This window comes from Lagopus leucura, unplaced genomic scaffold (assembly GCF_019238085.1).
Source record: "Lagopus leucura isolate 7727_CA_CO unplaced genomic scaffold, USGS_WTPT01 Super-Scaffold_100001, whole genome shotgun sequence".
In the NCBI taxonomy this organism is placed as follows: Eukaryota; Metazoa; Chordata; class Aves; order Galliformes; family Phasianidae; genus Lagopus; species Lagopus leucura.
Window position 1 is genome coordinate 12,738,905 of NW_024962262.1, and position 24,167 is coordinate 12,763,071.

Genomic DNA, 24,167 nt, shown 5'->3' on the forward strand with positions numbered 1-24,167 from the left:
CTAACCACATGAAATTTAACAAGAGCAATTCTATATCTGGGACAGGGCAGTCCTGGATATGTATAGAGAGCGGGAAACAAGAAGTTGGAGAGCAGTCCCACAGAAAGGGATCTTGAGGTTCTGGTTGTTGGAAACCAGAGTCAGCAGTGTGCACTGGCAATCAAAAGAGCCAATCATGTCATGGACTGCTAGGCAGGTAATGGAATGGACCACACCACTCTGCTCTCTGTCCGTGCAGTCTCACCTCAAGTCCTGTGTACAGTTTAGGGCACAACAAAAGAAGAACATAAAACTGTTAGAAAGTGTCCAAAGGAGGGCTATGAAGATGGTGAAGGATTTGGAGAAGAAGACCTATGAGAAGCTGCTGAAATCCTATGGTTTGTTCAGCTTAGAGAAGAGAGACTGAAGAGAGGCCTCATGGAAGCCTACAACTTCCTCACGAGGGAAAGGCAAGGGCAGGAGCTGATCTCTTCTCTCTGGTGACAGTGGCAGGACCCACAGAAAAGGCATGGAGCTGCATCAGAGGATGCTCATGCTGGATTATCAGGAAAACGTTCTTCACCAGAGGGTAGGCTGGGCATTGGAACAGGCTTCCCAGGCCAGAGGGCACAATCCCAATCTGCCAGAGTTCAAGTACTGACTGTAAATGCTCTCAGGTTTGAATTTTGGGTGGTCCTGCATGGAGACAGTAGTTAGACCTTGTGGATCCCTTCCAACCTGTGCTACTCTATGATTCCATGATTTATCAAGGAAGTTTCCCAACAACCTTCTTTTAGAAATTATACACATATACATTAAGTTTCAAATGGAGATAGGAGCAACAAAATGAATAGGTAGCTAACAGTGGAAATCTTTCAAAACAGCATTGGTTCAAGTAGTGTACAGACACAGAGAATATAGGACACTTTGTCTTGTTTATATAGTCACAGCTAATGCCTGTCATTACTCAAATTCAGATACCTGCAATTGCAGAAGCTGACATTTTATAGACTAAGTCATCATCCACCCAATATTAAGGCACAATTTAAATGACAGATGTTACTTACTTGTGCTGGTGGAGATTGCAAAGGATTGTTCTCAAGCAGCAGTACTTGTAACTGTGCCATCTTTCTAAAACAAATGGGAATCACAAGCACCTTATTGCAGGAAAAGTCAAACTTCACCAAGGGAAGCTGTACTAGTTCTAAAAACAATAGAAAAGACAAGAGGTATTATAGCTGCAGTGATTTTTTGTAATTAAATAATTTTTCTAAATAAACTTTTTTATTTGCGTCATCAGAAAAGAAAAAGAAGGACTATTATTCCTCATGTAATAAAATACAGGACATAATATCCTCTTTCCTCCCCTCCCCCCTCTTTCTAAAAAATACAAATTCTGACAGGAATGTTTTGTTTTTCTGTATAGAACAGAGGAAAAGAATGTTAATGAAACACAAGTGACAACAGATTTTAAAACACTTAGAAGCAGCTGACAGTTATCTGCATTCACAGGTAAGCATCTGTGCAGCTTAAGATACCTAGAATCATAAAGATAATTAATTAAAATCTTCAATGCTATTGTCTCCAGACACACAGTGAACTCAAATAGAAAACATTTCAACACAAGGTAGTTATTTTCTATTATTGCTTACTCACACAATTAAAGACTTTCAAAATACCAAAAATCCTAATGCCTTTATTATAGATTTTTCATAACTCATACCTTGGGGTAAAACTTCGAGGTAATTTCTTCTGACATTCAGTTCTTTTAAAGATTTCAGCAGGCCTATCTGTTGTGGCAAAGTTGTGATTTCATTGCAGCTGACATCCTACAGCAAAAGAAACAGAAATAATGAACTTTTGTCTGCAAAGTGAGAAATTGTAGCTAGTATGTTATTATCAGGGTAACATTTTATTGAACTGAAAACACACAACTATCAGCAGCCTGCCTTCAGTGGGCAAAGTGAGACGTGAGAAAATATTTACATGTTATTCACAGCCCAGAGCAAATATTTATTTAGAAGTGAATTTTGAAAGTGAATTCTGTACAAACATTCAGAACAGTTTGTTTAACACGTTCTACCTCTTTGCTCACATATGTATTTCAGCAACATGATTATATAAACTAGAAACCATTTGGATGATGTATAAAACTGTTACTGTGTGAGTTTGAGTTTTAAAAAGATTCTTATAGAGAAAATACTAAAGCAAAAGTTAAAAATAAATAGAAAACAGAAAAATGTCCAGAGAAGGCACGTATTCAATCAAATAGCAGGCCACACTAAAATAGAGCAGGCCTTGCTTGTAATTACAAGTTATTTAACATATTACTGTAACAGCTCATTCTTACAAGCCTAGACAGGTTCTAAACAGGTCTAATTTTGAGGTCTAAATTCAGCTGGTTTTAGAGTGCTGGAACCAGTGGTCATTTTAGCATTTCCAAAGGAATAACCACTGTAAAGTTGAGCTAAGCTTAAGGTGTTGAATGTTGCTAAGCAAGTGAATATTGTTTTAAGGAAGCAATTCCTATACACCAGCATTACTGTGAAGTATGATATTTTTATGATACTATCGCTATTAAGTTATCACAAAAAACTGCCATTAATCGGTTCTAAAAAAATAAAAATCAACTTATTGGATTAAGTCAGTCTAAAACAAGATAGTTATCACATATTAGCTATCCCTTTTACTGCCAAACTGTCTAAACCCAGTATGGAATCAGAAGGGCATTGAAACCTGTGGCTAAATGCCAGGTAATCTGTCAGTTTCAACCACGTTACTTTCTGAATAGAAAATAGAGAAAGCCTTGTATCATATGAGAGCCAAGTGGGGTGTAATGCCAAATTTTCCCCAACAGATTAAGGGTAAAATCCTTATATACCCCTTTCAGAGGGTTCATGGCCATTCTTGATTGTTTCAGACGATGGATTTGTACAGCACATGGGAGCTCTTCAACAACAGAATTCCTCAAAGTCAGTCAGACTTCCAAGTCATCTCCTTGAAGATGGCTGCTTTAATACTAGTGAAAAGCATTACATTAACTCTGTACCTTCGCTTCTAAAAACTAGTTAATGCAAAACAACAGTAATAGCAAGATCTGATCTGGCAATGTCATTCTTTTTATCAGATGTGTTTCTTCTCATCATCTCACTGTTGCCAAAATTTCCTTCCCTTGTCAAAACAGAGTCAGGGAATTTTAGCTTTAAGACAAGGAAATTAAAAACACCAGTTAACGAGTGCTTCTTTTATCCAAACTATGGTGCTGTTAATTGCAATGTCCCCAGATCATTTATTTTTAAAGCTTTACTGTCCTATTTTCAATTTACAAACTTTAAGTGAGTTTATTATTAGACACTCATCTTTAGAGCAAAAAATTGAAATTCAAAGTCACCTTGTGGCAGAGAAACTCTAGATCAAGTACACTTACATGCACATCAGAACAAGTAAGGGAAGAAGAGTTTTAAAGGAAGTGCAAAAGGAACGTCTGACAGTGCGGAGCCTCAAAGCATCCACAAAAAGACTAATCTCTTATGACAGCCATGTCAGTACTCACCAGAGCTCTGCAGACAGTTGTATCCTACTAATCTAACCAGATATTTATATATATTTTTTATTACTATGCATAAATAGAGAGACCTATTATATTATTTCCAGTTATACTTACTATACTTTATGAGTATATATGTGACAGTGTTTACCTTAAACTTTCCAATTACTTTGGTTATATTGCTTTCATTATTGCCAAAGTCAAATGCCTGTGTTTTTCAAGCCAATTACATTTTTGGAGAAATGTGGCAATTAGCAGTTTGGAACTTCACTTGATGGGCATCCACAGATAGTTGAAATCAAGTCCAAACTACTACTCAGGTTACAGGGCTAGTCTTTGCTAAAGGTCAGACTTCTTGCATTAACATCATTATGTCCTCATTGGTTATTTGCTAGCATGACAACATGGATAATTTCTCACAATTAGAGAAAAGTAAGGCTCCCTGAAATTTAACAGCAACTTCTGTGGCATGCAGCTCAATGCCTTTAAGACAACTATCGGACTACACAGAAGAACCCTACCCTACAATTTAAAAGAAAATGTAAAAATTAACATTACTTAATGTACCAGTCATTCAATGTCACAGCTACTAAATGCTTCTAAACATAAAAATGTAATAAAAAAAAAAAAAAAAAAAAAGAAGAGAAGGAAGAAAACAATTATTTGGGAAGACCTGACTTAACCTGTAGCATAACTGCTGTTACCTTTCCAGAGTGACCACAGAAGTAAAACCTGTTTCAAAAGTTAGATTAAAAAAGAAAAACCATTTGCTATGTACATTCAGATTTACTGCAAGCAGCCTAGGAAAAGCTGTAAAACACTGAAAATCTGATGCTTGCCAAAGTGCTGGTAAACCAAGAACCGAATGCAGGCAGTTGGTGTCTGCCACCTCTCAGGACTGATCCCTTGGGCCAGGCCAGCATCAGCACTGTGTGTGTCCCAAAACAAGAGCATGCCCTGCCAAGGAGCTGCCTGGTAGTGTCACCTGCATGTTATTCAGGCTGGCATTGCTCTCACACAGCTGAACATTTCATGCAACAACAACTGCAGCATGATCTAATCTTTTTTTTCCCCTCTATTCGTTCTAGAATAACAACCACTTTATTATCTAAGCTGCATGATGGTAAATATAACTATCCAGATACAGCTCTCAATTCAGTGCTTCATCCCAGTCATTTCGAGCTCAATAATGCAACTTATTTCATTGGAAACGTTCAAAGTACTCATGGTAGAACCAACCTAAATAATGAGGGCATCTGAACCGAAGTACACCTAATCTAACAAGAATTATTATTCACCCCTTCAGTTTAACAGTTTAACAGTTCTGTCCAGTCATTCTACGCCCTAAGTTAGGATGTGTTTAGTACTGCTCAGCCATAAATAAGACTGGACCTATAATTTCTTACTGAACCTATTTTAAGCACAATAGAAACAATGCTACAGCCTGACATGTTTTTGAAGGTAATTCAATCAAAACAATTTCAGTAACCTGATTAAATCCCTTAAGAAAAGTACTTCAAACTGCTAGATCAATTATTAATACTTACTAAGAATCAGTAAACAGTAATAGAACAGAACTGGCAGTGTTTAACTTGGATATAAAAGGTAACTTCTTCCCTCCCCAAACCAGATTCATTACAATAAATAGTATAAGCCTGATACAACAAAGTGTTGTACAGGAAAAAATGGAAGAAAGGAGAAAGCCCCATAGTTGTTGCTTCACATATGAGGACTCAGGACCAGCACTGGCTCCTAAAGCAAGGTTAGCTCAAAAGAATTCAGTGGAGAAATTATTATTATAAAAATGTCAGTATGATAAGCAGGTACTTTCTGATAGCAACAAGATGCACAAGGTAAGTGCAGCCAATGGTAATATCAGCAGCTGGGAGAAAGTTCACATTTCATTGTTTTGCTCTGCATAAACTGGCAGTTTGTTTATGAGAAATTGTTTTCCAACTGAGAGGTCAAGGTGAACAGAAACAATCACAAGGCATTACACATGTGCCAGAGAGAGTTCAGGAAGCATACAACATAAAGAGATGTAGATAAAAGGAGGAAGAAAGGGAAGCACTCATATACATAATTTCATACACATAACTTTAGAAACCATATATAACTAAATAAATTTTAAGTTATGTATCAAATAATTTCTGCATTTTCTGATTCTCATTTGTTAGACAATGTATTGTAGATGCAATACTACTGCATGCAGAAATAGTAGTCATCCAGTCAACTTCGAAAAACCGAGAGGAATATAGCCTGTAAATCTGTTTAGACAGATGTTTGAGCAAAGTTGCATGACAAAAATAGTGAAACAAAATGCAAACAGACTGCTAAGATCAGTTTCATTAGCAGAATGCAGCGTGGTAAGCAGACAGCACTGGGAGAAGGGAAGAAGAGAGGTGGTATTGGATGACAGTACAGCTTTGCAGAAAGCTGTACAGAAAGAAAGTACAGAACCAGAAACACAGCAAAACAAGGTGCCAGAGCATGTATTCAGTACAACAGGTAAAGAAATTAAACATACAAGCTGAGTTTTGAATGAACAAAGGCAGCAATGTTACTTAGAATAGTCCTGAAGAGCAAAAAAAGGGAATTACTGTTACTACTCAATACACTGCAGAAGTCAAATTATACGATATGGCATTATAGGAGGCATTTGTTCCAACATCTTTGCAAAGAGTATTTTATTGATTCTAGTTAGATACAAATAAAAACAAAATAGCAAAATCAGTAACATACCAGTTCCATTAACTGCTTTAGTTGACCTATCTCTTCTGGAAGGGAACCTAGCTTATTGTTGCTTGCAATTAAGACTTTCAGAGGAAGACCACAAAGGCAAGCTGGCAAAGAAGAAAGTTGATTTCGACTGCAACAAAACAAAGAAAGAAAACAACCATCAAGAACACCAATGACATTCCACTGCACACTTGCATGAAGTTTTAGTTGTATGACTCCTACATTCTGATGGGTCAGACTTCCTGCAGATAACATGCAAGTTTTGGAATTGCAATCTTTAGGAAAACATTTGTAGATCATAAATACCTGCAATTACTGACTAAACAGTCAGTGGAGAATCACCACTCTGGAAAAAAGAATATATCACTTTAACAACAATTTAAAAGTGATTTTCATCTACAATAGCTGCTTCCCCTCCTAACGAACACCAGAAACTCAGTTGAGGCAGTACTTAGCAGGTATTTCAATATTCCTATGTTTTCTCTACACTCTATATGGCTTTTGGTTAAACTGAAAATGAACAAAAAAGAATTCCAGATTTACTTGCTATTTTCCCAGCTCCTTTTATACATTTATAGTTGAAAATCTCTTTGTACTTGTTGCTATTCCTCCAACCTCACAGACATCCCAAACTTAGTGGTGAACATTTCTGTAAGGAATCAAAGTCCAGAAGAAAAAAAATATACTCTTTTTAAATGCATCCTTTTTGCTCCTGATCTGCTTCCTGTTCACTGGTTAATGAATATAAGCCACAACATTATTCCTCTCTTAATTTGATAGAAGGCAGCCAGGCAATTTAGCATCAATTCATAAAAATTGCTATTACATATCACCGTATTCTGACTACCTAACAAACATTTCACTCTATTGGGAACAACTTTATTTTTCACCTTGAAAACGGGAAAACCAAAGAACAAGAAAAACGTACATCTTTAGTATCTCACAAAGTTCATTGAAGTGTTAAAAGAGCAAGTAAAAACACCTACTTCCCAGCCCTGTAACCTATAGACAACATACTTCAACATATTTTCCTTCATCATTTGAAAAAAACAAACAAAGAAAATAGGGTAGATTGCAACAATCTTACACTACAAGACAGTTCTGTATTATGGTGCAAAAGAACTTCTTCGTGGTAAAGGTGACAGAGCACTGAAATAAGTTGCCCAGAGAGGTTGTAGAGCCTCCTCCTATGGAGATATTCAAGAAATGTATGGATGCCTACCTGTGTGACCTATTGTAGGGTACCTGCTTTAGCAGGAGGGTCAGACTCTATGATTTCTTGAGGTCACTTCCAACCCCTGCATTTCTATGATTCTGTGATATTAAAAATGATTTATTTTAACTGCATGGGAAAACATTTCAGATGATTACTCCCAGATGTTGATTAAGTCATACAACAAAAATAAGACTTTCATAGGGAGCTTTTTCATCAGCGATGTTTTGGGACTCACAGGAGAGTATAAGGAACAGCATTCTCTAACAAGGGGAATATAGGACCTAATCTCTAAGAATAAGTATTACTTGTCATGCCATATATTTCTTTATTCAAATATGAGCCTAGCAAAACAAGATCAGCTCCAAATCACTCACAGGCTTTCCTGAACACCAGTGAGACACCTCTGCCAAGCACATTGCTTAAAAACAATTTCCTTAAATAAAACTCGTATATAGTTTTGGTGCTTTTGTGGATACCACTCATCTCTTGGCATTACTTTCTAACTCAGTTTAACATCTGGGCTTTCCTGGTACAAGACACAAAAATACTCATTTTAGATTGGCTGCCATTTTCTTGCCGGGAAGAAACATGGCTACAAAATCAATCTCTCTTCTACAGATTGCTTATTGTGTTCAACTTGTATTGAGGAAGGTCATATCCAAGCAAAGATAAAATTATTTCAGGAGATTTTAAGCTGAGGGAAATATCTTTAATTAGTAAAACTTGTAAATTTTCCATTTGTTTAGAATGTCCAACTTAATGTGATATCTGATAGCAACTTTTGAGTGTTCTGGGTTTGCGATGACTCACATTCCATCACTGCACTGAGATAATTCATTCTAACTCATAAATTTATGAAGATGTTCCATGCAAATTTGATTTCATCCCATCTTAATTTCTTTATGCAGATCTAACTGTAACACTACTTCAAATCTACAAGTCCTACTCTTGACATGTGTGCATGTAGCAGGGTAGTATGTATAGGGTAGTATGGTTAGGTCGTGGTTGGACTGAATGATCTTTAAGGTCTTTTCCCACCTGAGTGATTCTGTGATTCTATGTACTCAGGACACATTATTCTGTTGCAGTTTTTAAAACCAAAATTAGAATTCCATGGTACATGAACCTCATTCTTAAATCCCATATTATTATATCTTCATCATTACAGTTTCCACACATACTCAACTGCAAATATACCTCCGTGCCTTGTCCCAGATGAAAAAGCACTGACATATATCCTCTCAAAAAGCAAAAAAAAACATTCAGTTGCACTTTAACCAATAGACATTCTCAATATTGATTACTATTCATAAACAGTTTTCCTGGAAGAGAGACAGAGGTGTCTAATCCTCTGTCACTTCTTCCTAAAAAAGGTAGCAATTACAAGTGTGTCATAAGAGGAGGATATTAGGGATAAAAATCACACTTTTTCTGTCTGTTTCCCTTGAGGAAAGCCTTGATCCTCTGTCCCTACAATAAGCACACCCAACTTCACAAAATTTATTATTAAGTGGGAATGAAAAGAATCCAGCCATGCTGTTTTAATTAGCATTCTCAATTTGTTCAAAGAATAAGCGAAAGGATGTATGTTACTTAGTCCATCCTTAAATAGCTAAGTTTTTCATTTTAGCCTTTACAATGTCTTCATATAGAGAGCTGCATCTACAAGCAATGACTTTTTTTGCATTACAGTTTGCAATGAAAAGAAAAACGTAGTCAACTGTGCCAAGAACACAAAGTACAGACAAAAACTCCTGACACGTTTGCAATTAAACAGAAAACGTAGTAGACAAACTTACCTCAAATTTAAGTAAGTTAACATTCGTAAGTTCACTATGGCATCTGGAATAATTTTAATACAGTTGTGGTATAGATTTAGTGTTTCCAGTGACACAAAATGGCACAACTCTGTAGGAATCTCTGTTAATCTGTTCTTTGATAGATCTGAAAAGAGAAAGAGAGAAAACACATTTTTTTAACCATCAGAAATACACATATTGAAAAACTATGCTTATTTATTAATATAAGGAAATAAATATAATCCTAAAGCCAGACAACAAATAAAGCCAATATTTTATTAAACAAAATAAAACTAGCCCTAACCTTTAGAACTTTGAAATGGAACAGAGTGTATATAAAAGAGCAAACATTCAATTAAAATTTATTTGGTCTAATAAAAAGTAATTATTTGCAGGATTCAATATGCTGAGAAAATGCTTGAAACCACAACGCAGTAAATACTCCAAAGCTCAAATATTATGTCTCAAGACTGATACACAGATTTGCAAGAACAACCATGTTCTATCATCAGAAACAACACAAAAGTCACTCATACAATCACACTGGTGTCTGATAGAAAGGATACAAGGAAAATGGATCTTGTTGATCCCCTCGTATCTTGCCACTAGCTCAAGCTTCCTCCCTGATCCTTCAGTGCTTCTTCTGAAGCTTACTTTCTTTAACTGCAAGAAGGTGAAGGATCCAAAGTTTAGCAGACACACCTCTAGAGCATCTCATCTTTTCAGGATCATAAAAATAATTTTGCTTTTGTGAACAAACTGGCAGAAGCTCAAAAATCTTCTTAATAATTTTGCCATGTTGGGCTCAGTTCGCTGTACAAAGGTACAGTTTCAGCTCAAAACTATTGCCACTAGGAAAGTCTTACTACTTTTGGCGTTGTTCCTGTTTCCTGCAACACAAGCTGCAGTTCATCACTCTTCATTCCCCCTGTCAGCCTCCACTTTGCTTCACTTCCATCAATAACCAGTCTCACTACTCCAAACTTGACCAAGATAACAGCAATGGCCAACAAGTACATAAAGGGAGAGCGGTCCTGCTAACTCAAATGGTAAATGGATGAATTGAGCACCTCTGTCAAAATTATTCACCCATAAGTTCCTATACAACAGCAATGCTTGAAATGCTCTGCTTTGTCTTAGGAGACTTTGATGGTGGTTAGATGCAGCATTACCTCTGTTTCTACTTTCCTTCGCTGCTGCAATCAAAGAGATAGGAAATCTGTGAATGCCATCCTTTCTTTAAAGTGGAAGAAAGGTCTTCAGTGATCCTCTGTTTCAGTGCTTAATCCTCTCATGTTGTCCGTTTGCCATGTAGCATGGCATTCCAAAAAAAAACTGAACGCAGGTTCCGTACCCTGCTGCCATAATATCTGATAATAAATATAGCTAACAACAGAAGATTGACATGTTATGACTAAGAATTGTGCAACAGATCTTCCTACTGTACAATCTGGTCTCAAAGAAAATCTTCCCCTTTTTTAAGCCACACTTTCTGTAGTGACATCCCCACACCATTGCTATCATTTCATCCAGAGCAGGGATGGAGCAGGGTGGTTCTGAAGAGTAAACTGGAACTCGGCCCTAGGCTGAAGAGTACCTCCAGGAATCTGGGTGGCACGCGAGGAGTGGCCTCTCACCTTTGCTTTGATCCTCTGGAAGTAATACACATAGCTAAGACTGGGAACACAACAGTGTTACTTCTCTCTGTGCTACTAAAGCTGCAGCCTACCATCCAGGCCCCAGCTTCAATTCTGTTCTCATTTCCTTTCACATCAGATAAAATGATCTGTTGACACTACTTTTCCCTTATCCCAGAAAAAATCTTGGACTTCCAAGAAATGGAAGAGTATCTAGATTGATCCCGTTCCTCTGACAGACATTAAAGAGCACAGTATTATTATTTTTATTACAATTTTTACATTTTAAAAATTGTTCTTAATGCTATCCTTTGTTCTCAAGGGCTTCAAGACTGTTAATGTAAAGAAGGACAAAACAAAATGCCCACAGATGATAGCAAACAAAATCCTCCCTGTTATCCCTCAGGACACTGGGGTGTTGGACACAATGTGTATACAACAAAGGAATTCAATTAACTTACAACAGAGGAAGTCCATTATTTATTATTGTCAAGTTATCACAGGTTTTAGTTCATTTCAACAGTATTATATCTCCTGTTGCTTCCTAAACAATAATAAGAAAAGAATTATATCTGCTGAGTAAGGTGGAGAGGTTGTGGTCTCCTCTGGAGAGATGCAAAACCTGCCTGTGTGATTTCCTGTGGAACATACTGTAGGAAACATGGGGCTGAATTCTCTGATTTCCAGAGGTCCTTTCCAAGCCCTACGACTCTGACTCTGTGAAAAGCTGTATGTTTTATTTACTACTCTTACTTAATACTCGGTTAGCTTTATTCAATCAAAAATGGAGCCTCTGTACATGATACAGGTGAGAAGAAAGCCTGGCAGCTTCTAGGTGCCTTTAAAAATTCCAAGAATAAAAGCACATCTTTTCAATGCTGAAAAGTAACGGAAACATTCTGCAAATAAACTCAATACTGTATCTCATCATTAACAAACTTCTGAAAGTTACATAATTAGTTTGATGTTACTTACACCAAGGTACTTCTGATTCTTTTGGATAGTAATAGGTCAAGGGGGAATCACAGAATCATAGAATCACAAGGTTGGAAAGGACCTGCAAGATCATCTGGTCCAACCATCCTCCCATCACCTCTGCTACCACAAGCACTAAACCAAATCTCACAGCTCCTCATCCAGACGCCTCATGAACACTGCCAGGGATGGCGACTCCACCACCTCCCTGGGCAGCCATTCCAGTGCCTGACCAACTCTGAGAGAAAAAGTTCTTCTTTATGTCTAAGAATGGTCTTAAGCTGAGACGGGAGATTTGGTTAGATATTAGGAGGAAGTTTTTCACACAGAGGGTGGTGATGCACTGGAACAGGTTGCCCAAGGAGGCTGTGGATGCCCCATCCCTGGAGGCATTGAAGGCCAGGCTGGATGTGGCTCTGGGCAGCCTGGTCTGCTGGTTGGCGACCCTGCACATAGCAGGGGGTTGAAACTGGATGAGCATTGTGGTCCTTTTCAACCCAGGCCATTCTGTGATTCTATGATTCTTTAAGTATTGCACCTGACAGTTAGCCTTAACGTATTTCAGGTATATTCTGATACTTAAGAATTAAATTATAATACAAACAATTTGTCATTGCTGAGCCTGAACAAAACTGCACAGTCCTTGGAACTGTATGAGAAAGAGTGTTTGCATTTTGTTTCTGTCACAGTTCAAAACATTTTCAGAAAGTTTTTGAAAATGTTTTATTGGGTTCATTAACTCCAGAAAAGAGAAGAATGCAGAAACTATTATACAACAGCTTTTGAAAACATTTTTAAAATACAGAAGTAGTTGGCAAATCTGTCTTTTTGGGTTTTTTTTTTTTTTTACTGTATTTTTTTTTCAACTGCATATTTCCAAATCACAAAGCTGCACAACACCCTTGCTTCATTAATTAAAAAAAACACCTCAGGGCAACTAAAAATAATGCCATTATTGCAGAGACTTGCTTTTGCTACAGAAATAGAACGAAACAGACAAATAGGACTTGGGAGACTTTAAAGGAGTTTTGACTAAGCTGATTCCAGCTTCTAATCCACAAAGTAATGAATCCATTGTGGTACATTAATGGTCACTAAAACTACACATGGGTTTAACTCGAGGTGACTACTTCCTGTTATTCCAGTATGGAACAGGCAACACAAACACAGACAAATAGCCCAGCAGTGGTAAGGGCACCAGAGCAAGCTTTGTGTGTTTTACATGGAATACACTATTCATTCAGTATTTTATTTCAAACACCATTTGGCTTTATTTCATCTCTTCCTGCCAAAAAACAAGTTTGTTAAAACTCTCAAATAAAAGAATGGAACACAAAAAAATAAGCAAATCAGCTAAGAAAAATATCAAACGGATTCGTGATCTTTAAAAAAAAGAAATCACTCCAATTTTGGAGCAACGACACTGCTTTTGTACAAAGAAATGTTACTATGTTGGAAGCTGGACAGGAACTACACGAAACGAGCACTTCCTCAGCTGGGAGTGAACAATGAAAAGCAAAATTTGAGGCCAGTAAGGAGCAACTCACAGCTGGCTCCAAGCCATGTTTGGGGACTGGGCACGGGGCTCCAGGCTGTCAGCAGAGCAGAGATTGCTGAGCCCACCCTCAGGACATAAGCTTGCAGTTCTTGGAGCCCCAGTGACATCCCACTGCTGACCACAACCTTTGCAACTGATTTGTTGAGTAGCTCGTAGATCATACAGAGCTATAAGGCCAGTCATCCATTAAATAAATATGCCTGTGCACTTCTATGTCACAAATCTTTGCTAAGTTTTTTTAAAGAATGCAGTTTCTTAAAAAGCAGTGATTTAAAATGTTCAGATTATAAAAAAATACATTATAAAATTGTATTAAAAAAAAAAAAAAACCTTCCAAAGGCCCAAGTTGGAATTGAGAATTTGTCCACAACTGAGCACGAAAAAAATAATAGACATATATTTGAAATAGAAGATGACACTTAGATATGGAGTTTTAAAATTGAGAAATTGAATGCTTAAAAAAAAAAATTAAAAAAAAAAAATCACCCAAACAACCTTTACTACAGCCCACCAAGTTCCTTTTTTTATAGTCTTCAGCTCTTACCAAACAAACAACAGGAATTATTTTGAAGAAGGTATTTGCATTTGTACTAAGATGCCATTCCAGGTATTCAAATGAGATGTCTGAATTGGATTGACAAAAAAAAAAAAAAAAAAAAAAGATTGACAAAAAATTTAAGTAATACATTGCGAGGAAAGTTATGCAAGAAAAAACACTGGGAAATGCATTTTAAAAAGGCATATATAACACACAATACAACCATATGGAGCTTTGTCATTTTTACCATTCCCATGTTTTCAGCTGTCTTTTAGGAGGCCTGCATTTCCATATGAGCCAAGTGTACCTTCACTGATAATTAAAGCCACAAACTGATGGTACTGCATCTCAGACAACTGAAATCACTGCTTAAATGCACTTTAGGCCTTCAGCAAGTTGGCATCCCACCCATACTTGCTGTGGCAAAGGCAAATGGTCTATTATTAGAAAAACTGTGCCTATTTTCCACCTAAGTGGCAGGAGAATGCATTATTCTGTAGACAAATACCATATGTTAACTGTGAAAACATTGCAGCATGACTATAAGATGTTGCAGGCTTCTGAGATACACTCTAAAACTTGGTGTTATTGAGCAGAGCAGCACATCTTATCCCCACTACTCCCCATTCCTAGCTGGCAGTGTCACTGAGTAATGCCCTGGAGATGCACCAGCTCCTACTGTCACCAGCCACTTCTACTGCCAGAGATGCTATACACACAACACAGTGAGTGCAAAGACCTCCGCCAAGCCTTGTGTCCAATGCACTCTGGTGGAAAAATACTCTGAACAGATTATGAAGTGACACTGCTGTTTCACACACAAAACCTAAGCATTACTTTGCGGAGCTCTATGAATTCTATGCATTACTGCCAACTGCCATAGCAGTCATACATTGGCCGCAGTTATCAGAAAGGGTCTTAATGCAGGAATTCGGAGAGAGAACTGAGGGAGGCTGTAGGAAAGCAACACCGAGAGCAGCACAGTGCAAAGCCTGGTGGAGATGTTACCACAAGAGGGAGTCCCGCCCTCACAGACCCGGCCAACCCTTGCAGCAGCGCTGCCCAGACCATCTGTAAGGAACGGAAAGCACAGAAATAGCAAGGCAAACCTACGCAAAAACAAGTGCCTCCTCCAGTCTTCTTTCAGGTGTAACACAAAAACCTCTCTCATCTGCCTGCAGTTGCAGCCAAAGCAGTGCTAAGCCTAGGGAAGCCAGAAGTAGCATGAGATGATGCACTTGATAAGACCTTGCATACAACTTCGCCCCTCCCCAGAGACCTTCACTTGTTCTGCTATATTTCATTTCCCACTCCATTAGAGAAGATGTGGTTTACTTTTCCAGAGTGCAATGTAACCTTCCAATAGTCTATTCATTGCTGGTGTAAACAATGTGCAATCCACATTTATTCTCAAGTAGGGCTCTAACTATCCTCAAGCAACCCGAAGTCATAAACCATCTCTCTGAAGCTACAACTGAGCGAACTTCAAGGGTGAGCAAGAGGAGAGAGAATAAGGGAAGAGCTAACTCACTAATGGTTACATGGAAACATTCTCATGGTTAACTCAAGTACTCTCCAGCTCCTCAGAGACAAAGGAAAGGTCCCTGCAAGTAACATGCTCAACAGAACATCACAAGCCTGGACAAAGAAAGGGGATGCTAATGCAGCAGTTTGCTTCTATTGCTCCGTCCTACTGCCTAGCTTTAGGTGGTGACATAAATCATTTACGTTTTCTCCTTCACCCATCATCTATTCCTAGGACAACAGCAGTTTGGGGTTAAGGCTAGCAGAAAATAAGGCTCTTGACACACCCTTGTTTCCATAAAAAAAAGAAAGAACAGCCTAGTGTGGAAGGTTGTGGAGCTCCCTAAAACACACTGAAAACCACTGCAGTTCTTCCTGCAGAACACTATGGAGGTATTAAGAGTTTTGGAAGCCAAACATCTATATTTTGAGATAGAAAAAAATACTGGAAAGCAAACACCTTTCATCACCAGAATCTTTAATATGTGATATGAAACTCTGTTCACACACCATGAAGCATTCCTCCCTCTCCCATGCCTTCTGCACCACAGAGAAAATACAAACCATTAACTTTCACACTTCTGCCAGACCTGAGAAGCATCATTGGATTGCAGTTTTGTTCTAATTAGCATCAGTTGAACTAAACCTTCAAGGGTTTTCTCTAACAGTAGCAGTAATAGGAAATATTCTCTCAGTTCAAATACTAGAAACTTGCTCTTTGTTGTTTTCAGCCTTCAAAGTAGGTTGGTTCATGGAGAGTACTTGAGTAAGTGTTCAAATTACACACTGGCCAGCTGATCACCTTTATTGTACCAAAATATCTTAGTTGTCTGCCTAAACTGTTAGCAATGGCACATATAAGAAAATTTAATAGTGAACAGGCAACTGCTACAGAAGCCGGATCTTCCCTGATTCCTCTACAGAAACAAAAAGGATAACTTGATCCTGAAAAGTCCTCCACATTTGCTTCAGCCATCAAGGGCACTTCAGTTATTAGCACAGAACACTGAAATCATAGTTTGCCCACACAGTTTACCTAAAGGGACTTTCAGGTACCTTACAGTCTTCTCAAATGAATAACACTCACATGAATTAAGAAGCTCTTTCCTAAAAGAATGACCACAGCTTTCACTAAGTTCAAAAGAAAAGTTCAAAAGCTGTAAACTGTATGCAAACACACAACCCATCACAGACAAACTGCTTACTGCAGAGAATAGGGAAAGATCAAGTAAAAACACGCATTACATTCTATCCTAAGGATGGTAGTAGATCCCTGCAAGGATACACTCTGTTGCCTTCTGTTAAGCATCTCTTGTCTCAGCCGTAGAGATCTCCTTTCTTCGGGTGGTTTCCTTTGGAAACTAACACTTTCCACTGGGGAATTCCCAATGATGCACTCATACACAGCAAAGATCCGACCTAGTGGTCTACAACCTTTCCAGCCCACAGACAGAATGCTACCAGAAAGAACAAGCTGAATACAATGCCACAGATTTTCATTTCATTCTCAGCTGTAAAGCCTATTACTATTTTTCCTCAAGCTGTAAAGAGAGGTTACCATTTATGTTCTGCATTATCTGCCTTGGTGACTATTCAAAGAAGGGTTACCTCATATTTCCCACTTTGTAGAAGCTAGAACATAACTGATTTCTGAGAAGAAACTCACCTGCCCACACTATGAAGATGGTTATTTTTCATATCTGACAGACTAAAATACAGATATGCTTCTGTATGCATCTTTACACTTGAACTGTGTCACATTCTGTAACAGATTCTCCTACAAACAAGGAAATTAACAGAAGTTATTTGATCTTTGGGCACATCAAAGGCGTGTAGACAAATATACGGTCGAGCGATCTGATGCCAATTTACAGCAACAGGGGAAGTAGAGATTTCTCATTTAATTACTTCCTTCTCTGCCTGTACGTCTCACACAGATGCTGGGGTTAATCAACCTTACTTGCATTATTCACATACTCCCCCCCCACAGCCATTCTTGAAACTTAACAGTGACATTTTACCAACACAAAGCTGCTCTGTACTATGAAAGTTTACTTACTCTATTTTGCACACCCTTAAACAAGGAGCTAATTATGTGACTATTAGAAAGGAGGTGTATTTGAAAAATCTGAAAGATAAAGCTGAGAAATGCTTCAGCTACCGAATCCAAGCAGGAATTGACAGAGACATTACCAGAGATTGAAGTTCCAAGAAAGAAAATCCTGAAATAAGCAAAGAATTCAACTATAATAACTAACCAAGAGCAGGTGGTTGCTCCTAGATTAAAAAAAAAAAAAAGGAAGAATAATAAGCATAGTCCATACTGTCTCTACCCTTAAAACACAAGCAAACTATTAATCTGGAATCACTAAACCTGTCAATTTTGTACCAAGAGCCCCATTCCATTTAACTGCTTCCATGGTTCTTTTAACATTTATTACAATCTCTGTCAATCTTCTGCTTTAAAAAAGAAAAATCTAACAACTTTGTTTTCTTAAGGGAAAAGAAAACCATAGGATTGCTAAGGCAGGTAAAGATCTTAAAGATCATCAAGTCCAACCACAACCTGACCATATTACCTTAACTCTAACAACTCTCTGTCCCTTGAGCACCACATTCAAACACATTCAGGGACTCAACCACCTGGGGAGCCTATTCCAGTGCTTAACAACCCTTTCAGTAAATAAATCTTTTCCTGATATCCAACCTGAACCTTCCCTGGTTGAACTTGAGGCCATTTCCCCCCATCCTGTCACCAGTGAGAAGAGATCAGACCCGCTCTCGTTGTAAGCACCTTTCAGGTATTGGAAGACAGCAATTAAGGTCCCCCCTCAGCCTCCTTTTCCCCAGACTAAACTAAACAAACCCTTCAGTCATACAGTAGTGATGTCTGTCAGTAAGAAGATGGGTTGGGACTGTGGATTACATTTTTTTTTAAATCATTTTAACAAGTCACAGTTTATGACAGAAATGTAACCAAATCTCTAATCCAACATCAGACACACAGATGCAAAAAGACTGTAAAGGAAGAAAAAAACACATACACAGTCTCCTTCTAGTTATAAACAATTTGATGCCTGTAAGAGGGTAGGCAATTTATGCACATTATGCTTGCCACTGTATTTACTTGGGTACCTAGGTGGAAATAAGCCAGCAAAAATTAATACTAGCTGTAGGCCTGTTTCCAGCCACAGGTAAGTATCAGTGTTCTTGGCACATAACAACTGCATGGCTGTGTATGTCCTATACCATCCAGCATCAGGCTCACCAATTAAAGCCGGGGTAAAGAAGGAGGAGTGATAGTATTTGTCTTCCAAATAAACTCATGATGAACCTTGCTTGCCTGGACGTGGCTAAAAACCTGCCTGCTGATGGCAAGCAGTGAATTAACTCACTGTTCTGCTTTGCTTGCTTTATTCAGTAACCCATCTTCATGAGTTCTCACACTTCTACCTTCCTGATTCTGTCCACCGTTCCACCCGGGGAGCGTAAGCAAGTGACTTTGTGGTACTGAGCTGCCCCTGGGTTAACTCACAATACAGGGGGATGATATGGTCCTAAGAAGGGCAGATGGAGAGCATTATTTCCCTACAGTTACCATAACCCAGAAGGGAAGAGAAAAGCATAAGCTAAGATCTGCCCACTCCAGCTTTCAGAAGTCCAGTAACCGCAGCGTACACTGCTGTTACTTAAAACAAGAAATCTTATTATTCATCCTGCTTTCTTCCTGCTGATTTGATTATGTGCCATGAAATAGCTGGGGTTAAATTACTTTGAGAAAACAAAAGCCTTTGCTGCATAAGCTGTGAACCTGGTCAAGCCTCCATGTCAGTCAGGTTCTGTGCAAAGAGGAAATGGACTAAAAACTTCATGACTGCAACTTGGACATCTGGGGACCTCATTATCAACTGCGGCAGCAGAAAGTGAGAAGATTTTAAGCACAGAACTTGTTGGCTTCTTTATTCAGGTTATACATTTTAAAATCATTACCATCATAGAATCATGGAAAGACTTGGGTTGAAAAGGACCACAATGATCATCCAGTTTCAACCCCCTGCTATGTGCAGGGTTGCCATCCACTAAACCAGGCTGAACTATGAGAGGAACTGCCCATTTTCAGCAGTTCTCCCATCAGTGAGGAAGCAGACAGTAGTTACACCATCACTGCCACTACTTGGGGTCTATGTTCCCATTCAGATCTTGAACTTTACATTCACAGCTGTGCGTTGATTCAATTTTGGAGTCATTAATGCACTCCAACATTGAATAACTGATACTTTCCACCATAACCCCACAACAAGCTGACTCAACAAGTAGTATTTTTGTCCCCCTAAATCAGGGAGCTGATTAATATAAAGGCAGATAAGAATGATCCACAGGTGATTAAGTTATTTTGTCACCTTTCAGACAGCATAATTACTCCTACAAGCTCACTGCTTTTATACGCTTTCTCCTTGCTCAGTAAGTGTCAAGTCATTTAGTCATGCCCCCTAAGAATAGGATGTAACAAATGAGAGAACAAGTCTTTTTTTTTTTTTTTTAAAGCTATTCAAGGCACTACATCCAGATTACAATTTTCTGAATAACAAAAGCACTCCTGTATAGCTTACTCCCAACCTGCCACTGTTTTTTACTCTAAGAAAATAAATGCCTAAAAGTTTACAAGGACTCTCTCAAATTTTAATCAGTATTTACTCCAAAACAAGGTACTTCTCAACTTGAGTACATAGCTCTCTGGGACTGAACAGTGCACACATTCACAGAATCACAGAATGGCCTGTGTTGGAAGGGACCTCAAGGATCATGAAGCTCCAACCCCCCTGCCACATGCAGGGCCACCAAACCTCCCCATTTAATACTAGACCAGGCTGCCCAGAGCCCCATCCAACCCAGCCTTCAACACCTCCAGGGATGGGGCATCCACAACCTCTCTGCACAGCCTGTTCCAGCACCTCACCACTCTCTCTGTAAAGAACTTCCCCCTGACATCCAACCTAAGTCTCCCCTCCTTCAACTTAAAACCATTTCCCCTTGTCCTGCTGTTATCTACCCTTTCAAAGAGTTGACTTCCCCCCTGCTTTCCCCTGCTTTGATTTCCCCCCTATTAATAGATAGCAGAAAATGAACTGGAACGTAAACAGCTCCTAATGTGCCTTGTGCTGAGCCCTCTGCTAGCATCACCTGCAGATACATTGCCTTACTCAAAAGGCTACATTATCACAAGGTGTATGGGCAATCTAAGATCCTACACAGCTGCAGTGCTATAAATTATCTGCGTTTGATCTGTTTTCTGCATGCAACAGTGTTTGATTTCACAGAAAGCTAATTTTAGCTATTGACTGAGTACAGAAAAGCCTCTTATATGTTACTCTTTTTAACTAACGGAGAATGTTAAAAGGTTGGTAAAACTTTGGTACAGTGTTAGCTGAGGCTTGTGAGACAAGCATCCCAATATTCAAAAATGCCAGAATTAAATATATTTAAGAAACTCAAGAAGCTACCACAGCCAAGCATACGTTGCACCTGAAACCTTCTGCCAGAATCATTTGAAGATACCAAATCCTTCTACACCTCTCTCCAGTGCCTTACATGCAGGAGGCATTTACAGTGTAACTGTTTGGGAATAAGCAAGATCAAGGGCATACCATGGGACTCCCTTAGAAGGTAAATCAAGTGAATACACATTACCTGATCATGGAATTAAGGTGGGAGAAGACCACTAAGACCATCTCATCCAACCGCCAGCCCTTCCCTTCCCACGCCAACTAACCACATCCGTCATCTTGCAACTGTTCCCAAATTAACAAGCATCATTACAACATGCCTGGCATTTTTCAAAGGGAATATTAAATCACACTAACTTTCTGCAACTATTAACAACAGTACATAGCCTAAAAAATAAAAATAAAAAATGAGGAGGACAAGTGTAGGAGCAGAAAAGGCTGATAAGAGACCTGGAACAAAGTTCAGGGCTTGTTTAGCTTGGAGAAGAGAAGGCTCCAGGGAGACCTCACTGTGGCCTTCCAGTACTTGAAGGAACCATATAAACAAGGAAGGGGAACAGCTGTTTACGAGGGCAGATTGAGAAACGACAAGGGGGAATGATTTTAAACTGACAGGGGAGATTCAGGTTAGATATTAGATGGAAGTTTTTCACACAGAGGGTGGTGACGCACTGGAACAGGTTGCCCAAGGAGGCTGTGGATGCCCCATCCCTGGAGGCATTCAAAGCCAGGCTGGATGTGGCTCTGGGCAGCCTGGTCTGGTGGTTGGTGACCCTGCACATAGCAGGGGGTCGAAACTGGATGAGCATTGTGGTCCTTTTCAACCCAGGCCATTCTATGATTCTATGAATCCCTTTGCCATGCAATTACACAGCTTGCTGCACAACACAGCACATAATAGCAAAAAAATACAGTGAAGTCCTGCTGCAACTCACACTTAGCCGTGTCAAAGACAGAAGTAGGAAAAGGGAATAACACCTCTTACTGAGCGCTGGAAAACCTGCTTGGTGTCTAACATCATTAATGACCTCCAGCAGGATATATGACAACACTTCCAACCTTAAAGATATTGAAGGGAAAACAACTGAGAATCACCCTGTCCATCCATATTCTGAATGCTGATAGAGTCTCAAAACTAGAAGTAGTATTTTCTTCTTACGGATGATTAGTATGGTTGCTTAGGATCACACCCATGGTTGTTTTAAGGAAAACCTGATCAAATAAAGTTTACAATATACAGATACGCTTTAGCAAAAACAGAACTCCTACAAATAAGGAAATATTATCTTTAATTGCAATAAAAGAAGAAAACGCCAAACATTAATGTTTAAGAACTTATACATACAGTACAACAAAGAATTGATAGTGTACTAATATCAGTCATTCCAAGCTGATCTTTTTAAAATCACTTTATTATATTTTCTCATGTCTCTAAGTGTACATGCATCCAAAACGCTTTGGTTTTTCTTAAAAGAGAATTAATTTCAATTCAAATGTGTGTTTATGCAGTAACAGTTTTTCACTAAAAAGAACCAAAAACAGAGGGGAAGAAATTCCCAGGCCTTGCTTATAAGCACAGAGGCAAAAAAAAAAAAAAAAAAACCCTGAAAATCACCAGTCTTGCTAACGTACTATCATTTTTAACACACTAAAGAACCTTATTACACATGGAATATTAAATGCAGTGAAATGACTGCATGAAGACATTGTTTAAACAGAAATAATTCCTTGATATCTACACTGATATCAATTTCATTTATTTTTCCTCTGGCACTTGAACATAAATCAACTGATAAAACGCTTAGCACTGAGCCGCCTCACGCTGCTTTCAGTTGGAGACGAGAGAATTTATTGCCAGCAGGAACAGTCTACATTTTCAAAATTGTTTCTGCATTCTCTGTGTACAGACGATCATATTATTTGCACATGCTGTACTCATGGCATTTCCAGCTGTTCTGTGGGCCTGTTTTGCACCAATTCACAACAGCTTTCAGTGAAGCCTGATATTCAGCCACTGAGCAGCGTCTTCCAAAAGCACAACTGAACACAAAAACGCAGTCTCCCTGTCATTAAAAGGTAGAAGAAATAAGCACAGCTTTTCCTTGGCAGCCAAAAAAAACAAACAACTCCTTAGCCTTCATTCATTGCTCAGCAGCAAAGCCCCATTTTAAGCTTTCAAGTGCAATTTAGCTAATTGAGCAGTATCATCATGTGGCTTTGAAATAGCTCTTATGAATTCTTCATATATTTTAATCAAATCACATACAGATTTTAAGAACTCATAAGCAAAAAAATTGTAACTGATAAGACAAAATCTAGTGCTTGCTGTAAAGGCAGCTGGTGAAAGTACTGCAGACCCCTTCAATATTTATCTCTACATTTTACATAAACTTTTAGGTTTTCTAGAAGCTTTTGAGTGTTAAGTGCTTCCAAGAAAATCCAGCTGAAGAATAACCTACTTATAACCTTTGCTTTCACATGGGTTTCCAACATTCACTTTTCAACAAGAACTCTTGCTCTGAACTGTGAAAATAATGTTTGAGTCACTTGCATATAGCTTAGAAATCGTAGAATGGTTTGGGTTGGAAGGGACTTTTAAGTTGCAATCCCCTGCTATACACAGGAACACCTCCCTGGCCCCGAATGCTTCCAGGGAAGGGGCATCCACAACATCTCTGAGCAACCTGTTCAAAGAAGTTCTTCCTAATATCTAGTCTAAATCTACCCTGTCCGTGTTTAAATCCATTTCCCCTTATCCTGTCGATGCATTCCCTTATAAAAAGTTCCTCCCCAGCTTTCCTGTAGGCCCCCTTCAGGTACTGGAAGGTACCACTATAAGGTCCCAGTGGAGTCTTCTCCAGGCTGAACATCCCCAGCTCTCTCATTCTGTCCTCATAGTGGAGGTGCTCCAGCCCTCTGATCATCTTCATGGTCCTCCTCTGGCCCTGCTCCAACAGCTCCATGCCCTTTCTCGTGTTGGGAGCCCAGATCTGGACTCAGTACTCCAGGTGGGTCTGATGAGAACAGAGTAGAGAGGCAGAATCACCTTCCTTGACCTGCTGGTCACACTTCGTTTGTTGCAACTCAGGATACGGTCGGCATTCGGGGCTGCAAGTGCACACTGCCAGCTCATGTGGAGTGTTTCATCCAC

At 38.9% G+C, this 24,167-nt stretch overlaps 1 protein-coding gene across 4 annotated transcripts in view; it reads right to left on the minus strand.

Moving 5' to 3' along the window:
• LRCH1 (leucine rich repeats and calponin homology domain containing 1) overlaps window positions 1-24,167 on the minus strand; it is a 118,912-nt gene that overhangs the window by 54,121 nt on the left and 40,624 nt on the right. For all 4 annotated transcript variants that reach the window (XM_042868541.1, XM_042868540.1, XM_042868539.1 and 1 more), the window contains exons 2-5: window positions 9,281-9,425; window positions 6,269-6,395; window positions 1,703-1,808; window positions 1,047-1,183 (exon numbers count right to left, since the gene is read on the minus strand). In XM_042868541.1, coding sequence (XP_042724475.1) covers window positions 1,047-1,183; window positions 1,703-1,808; window positions 6,269-6,395; window positions 9,281-9,425 — 515 coding nt within the window. The remainder of the gene's footprint in view (window positions 1-1,046; window positions 1,184-1,702; window positions 1,809-6,268; window positions 6,396-9,280; window positions 9,426-24,167) is intronic.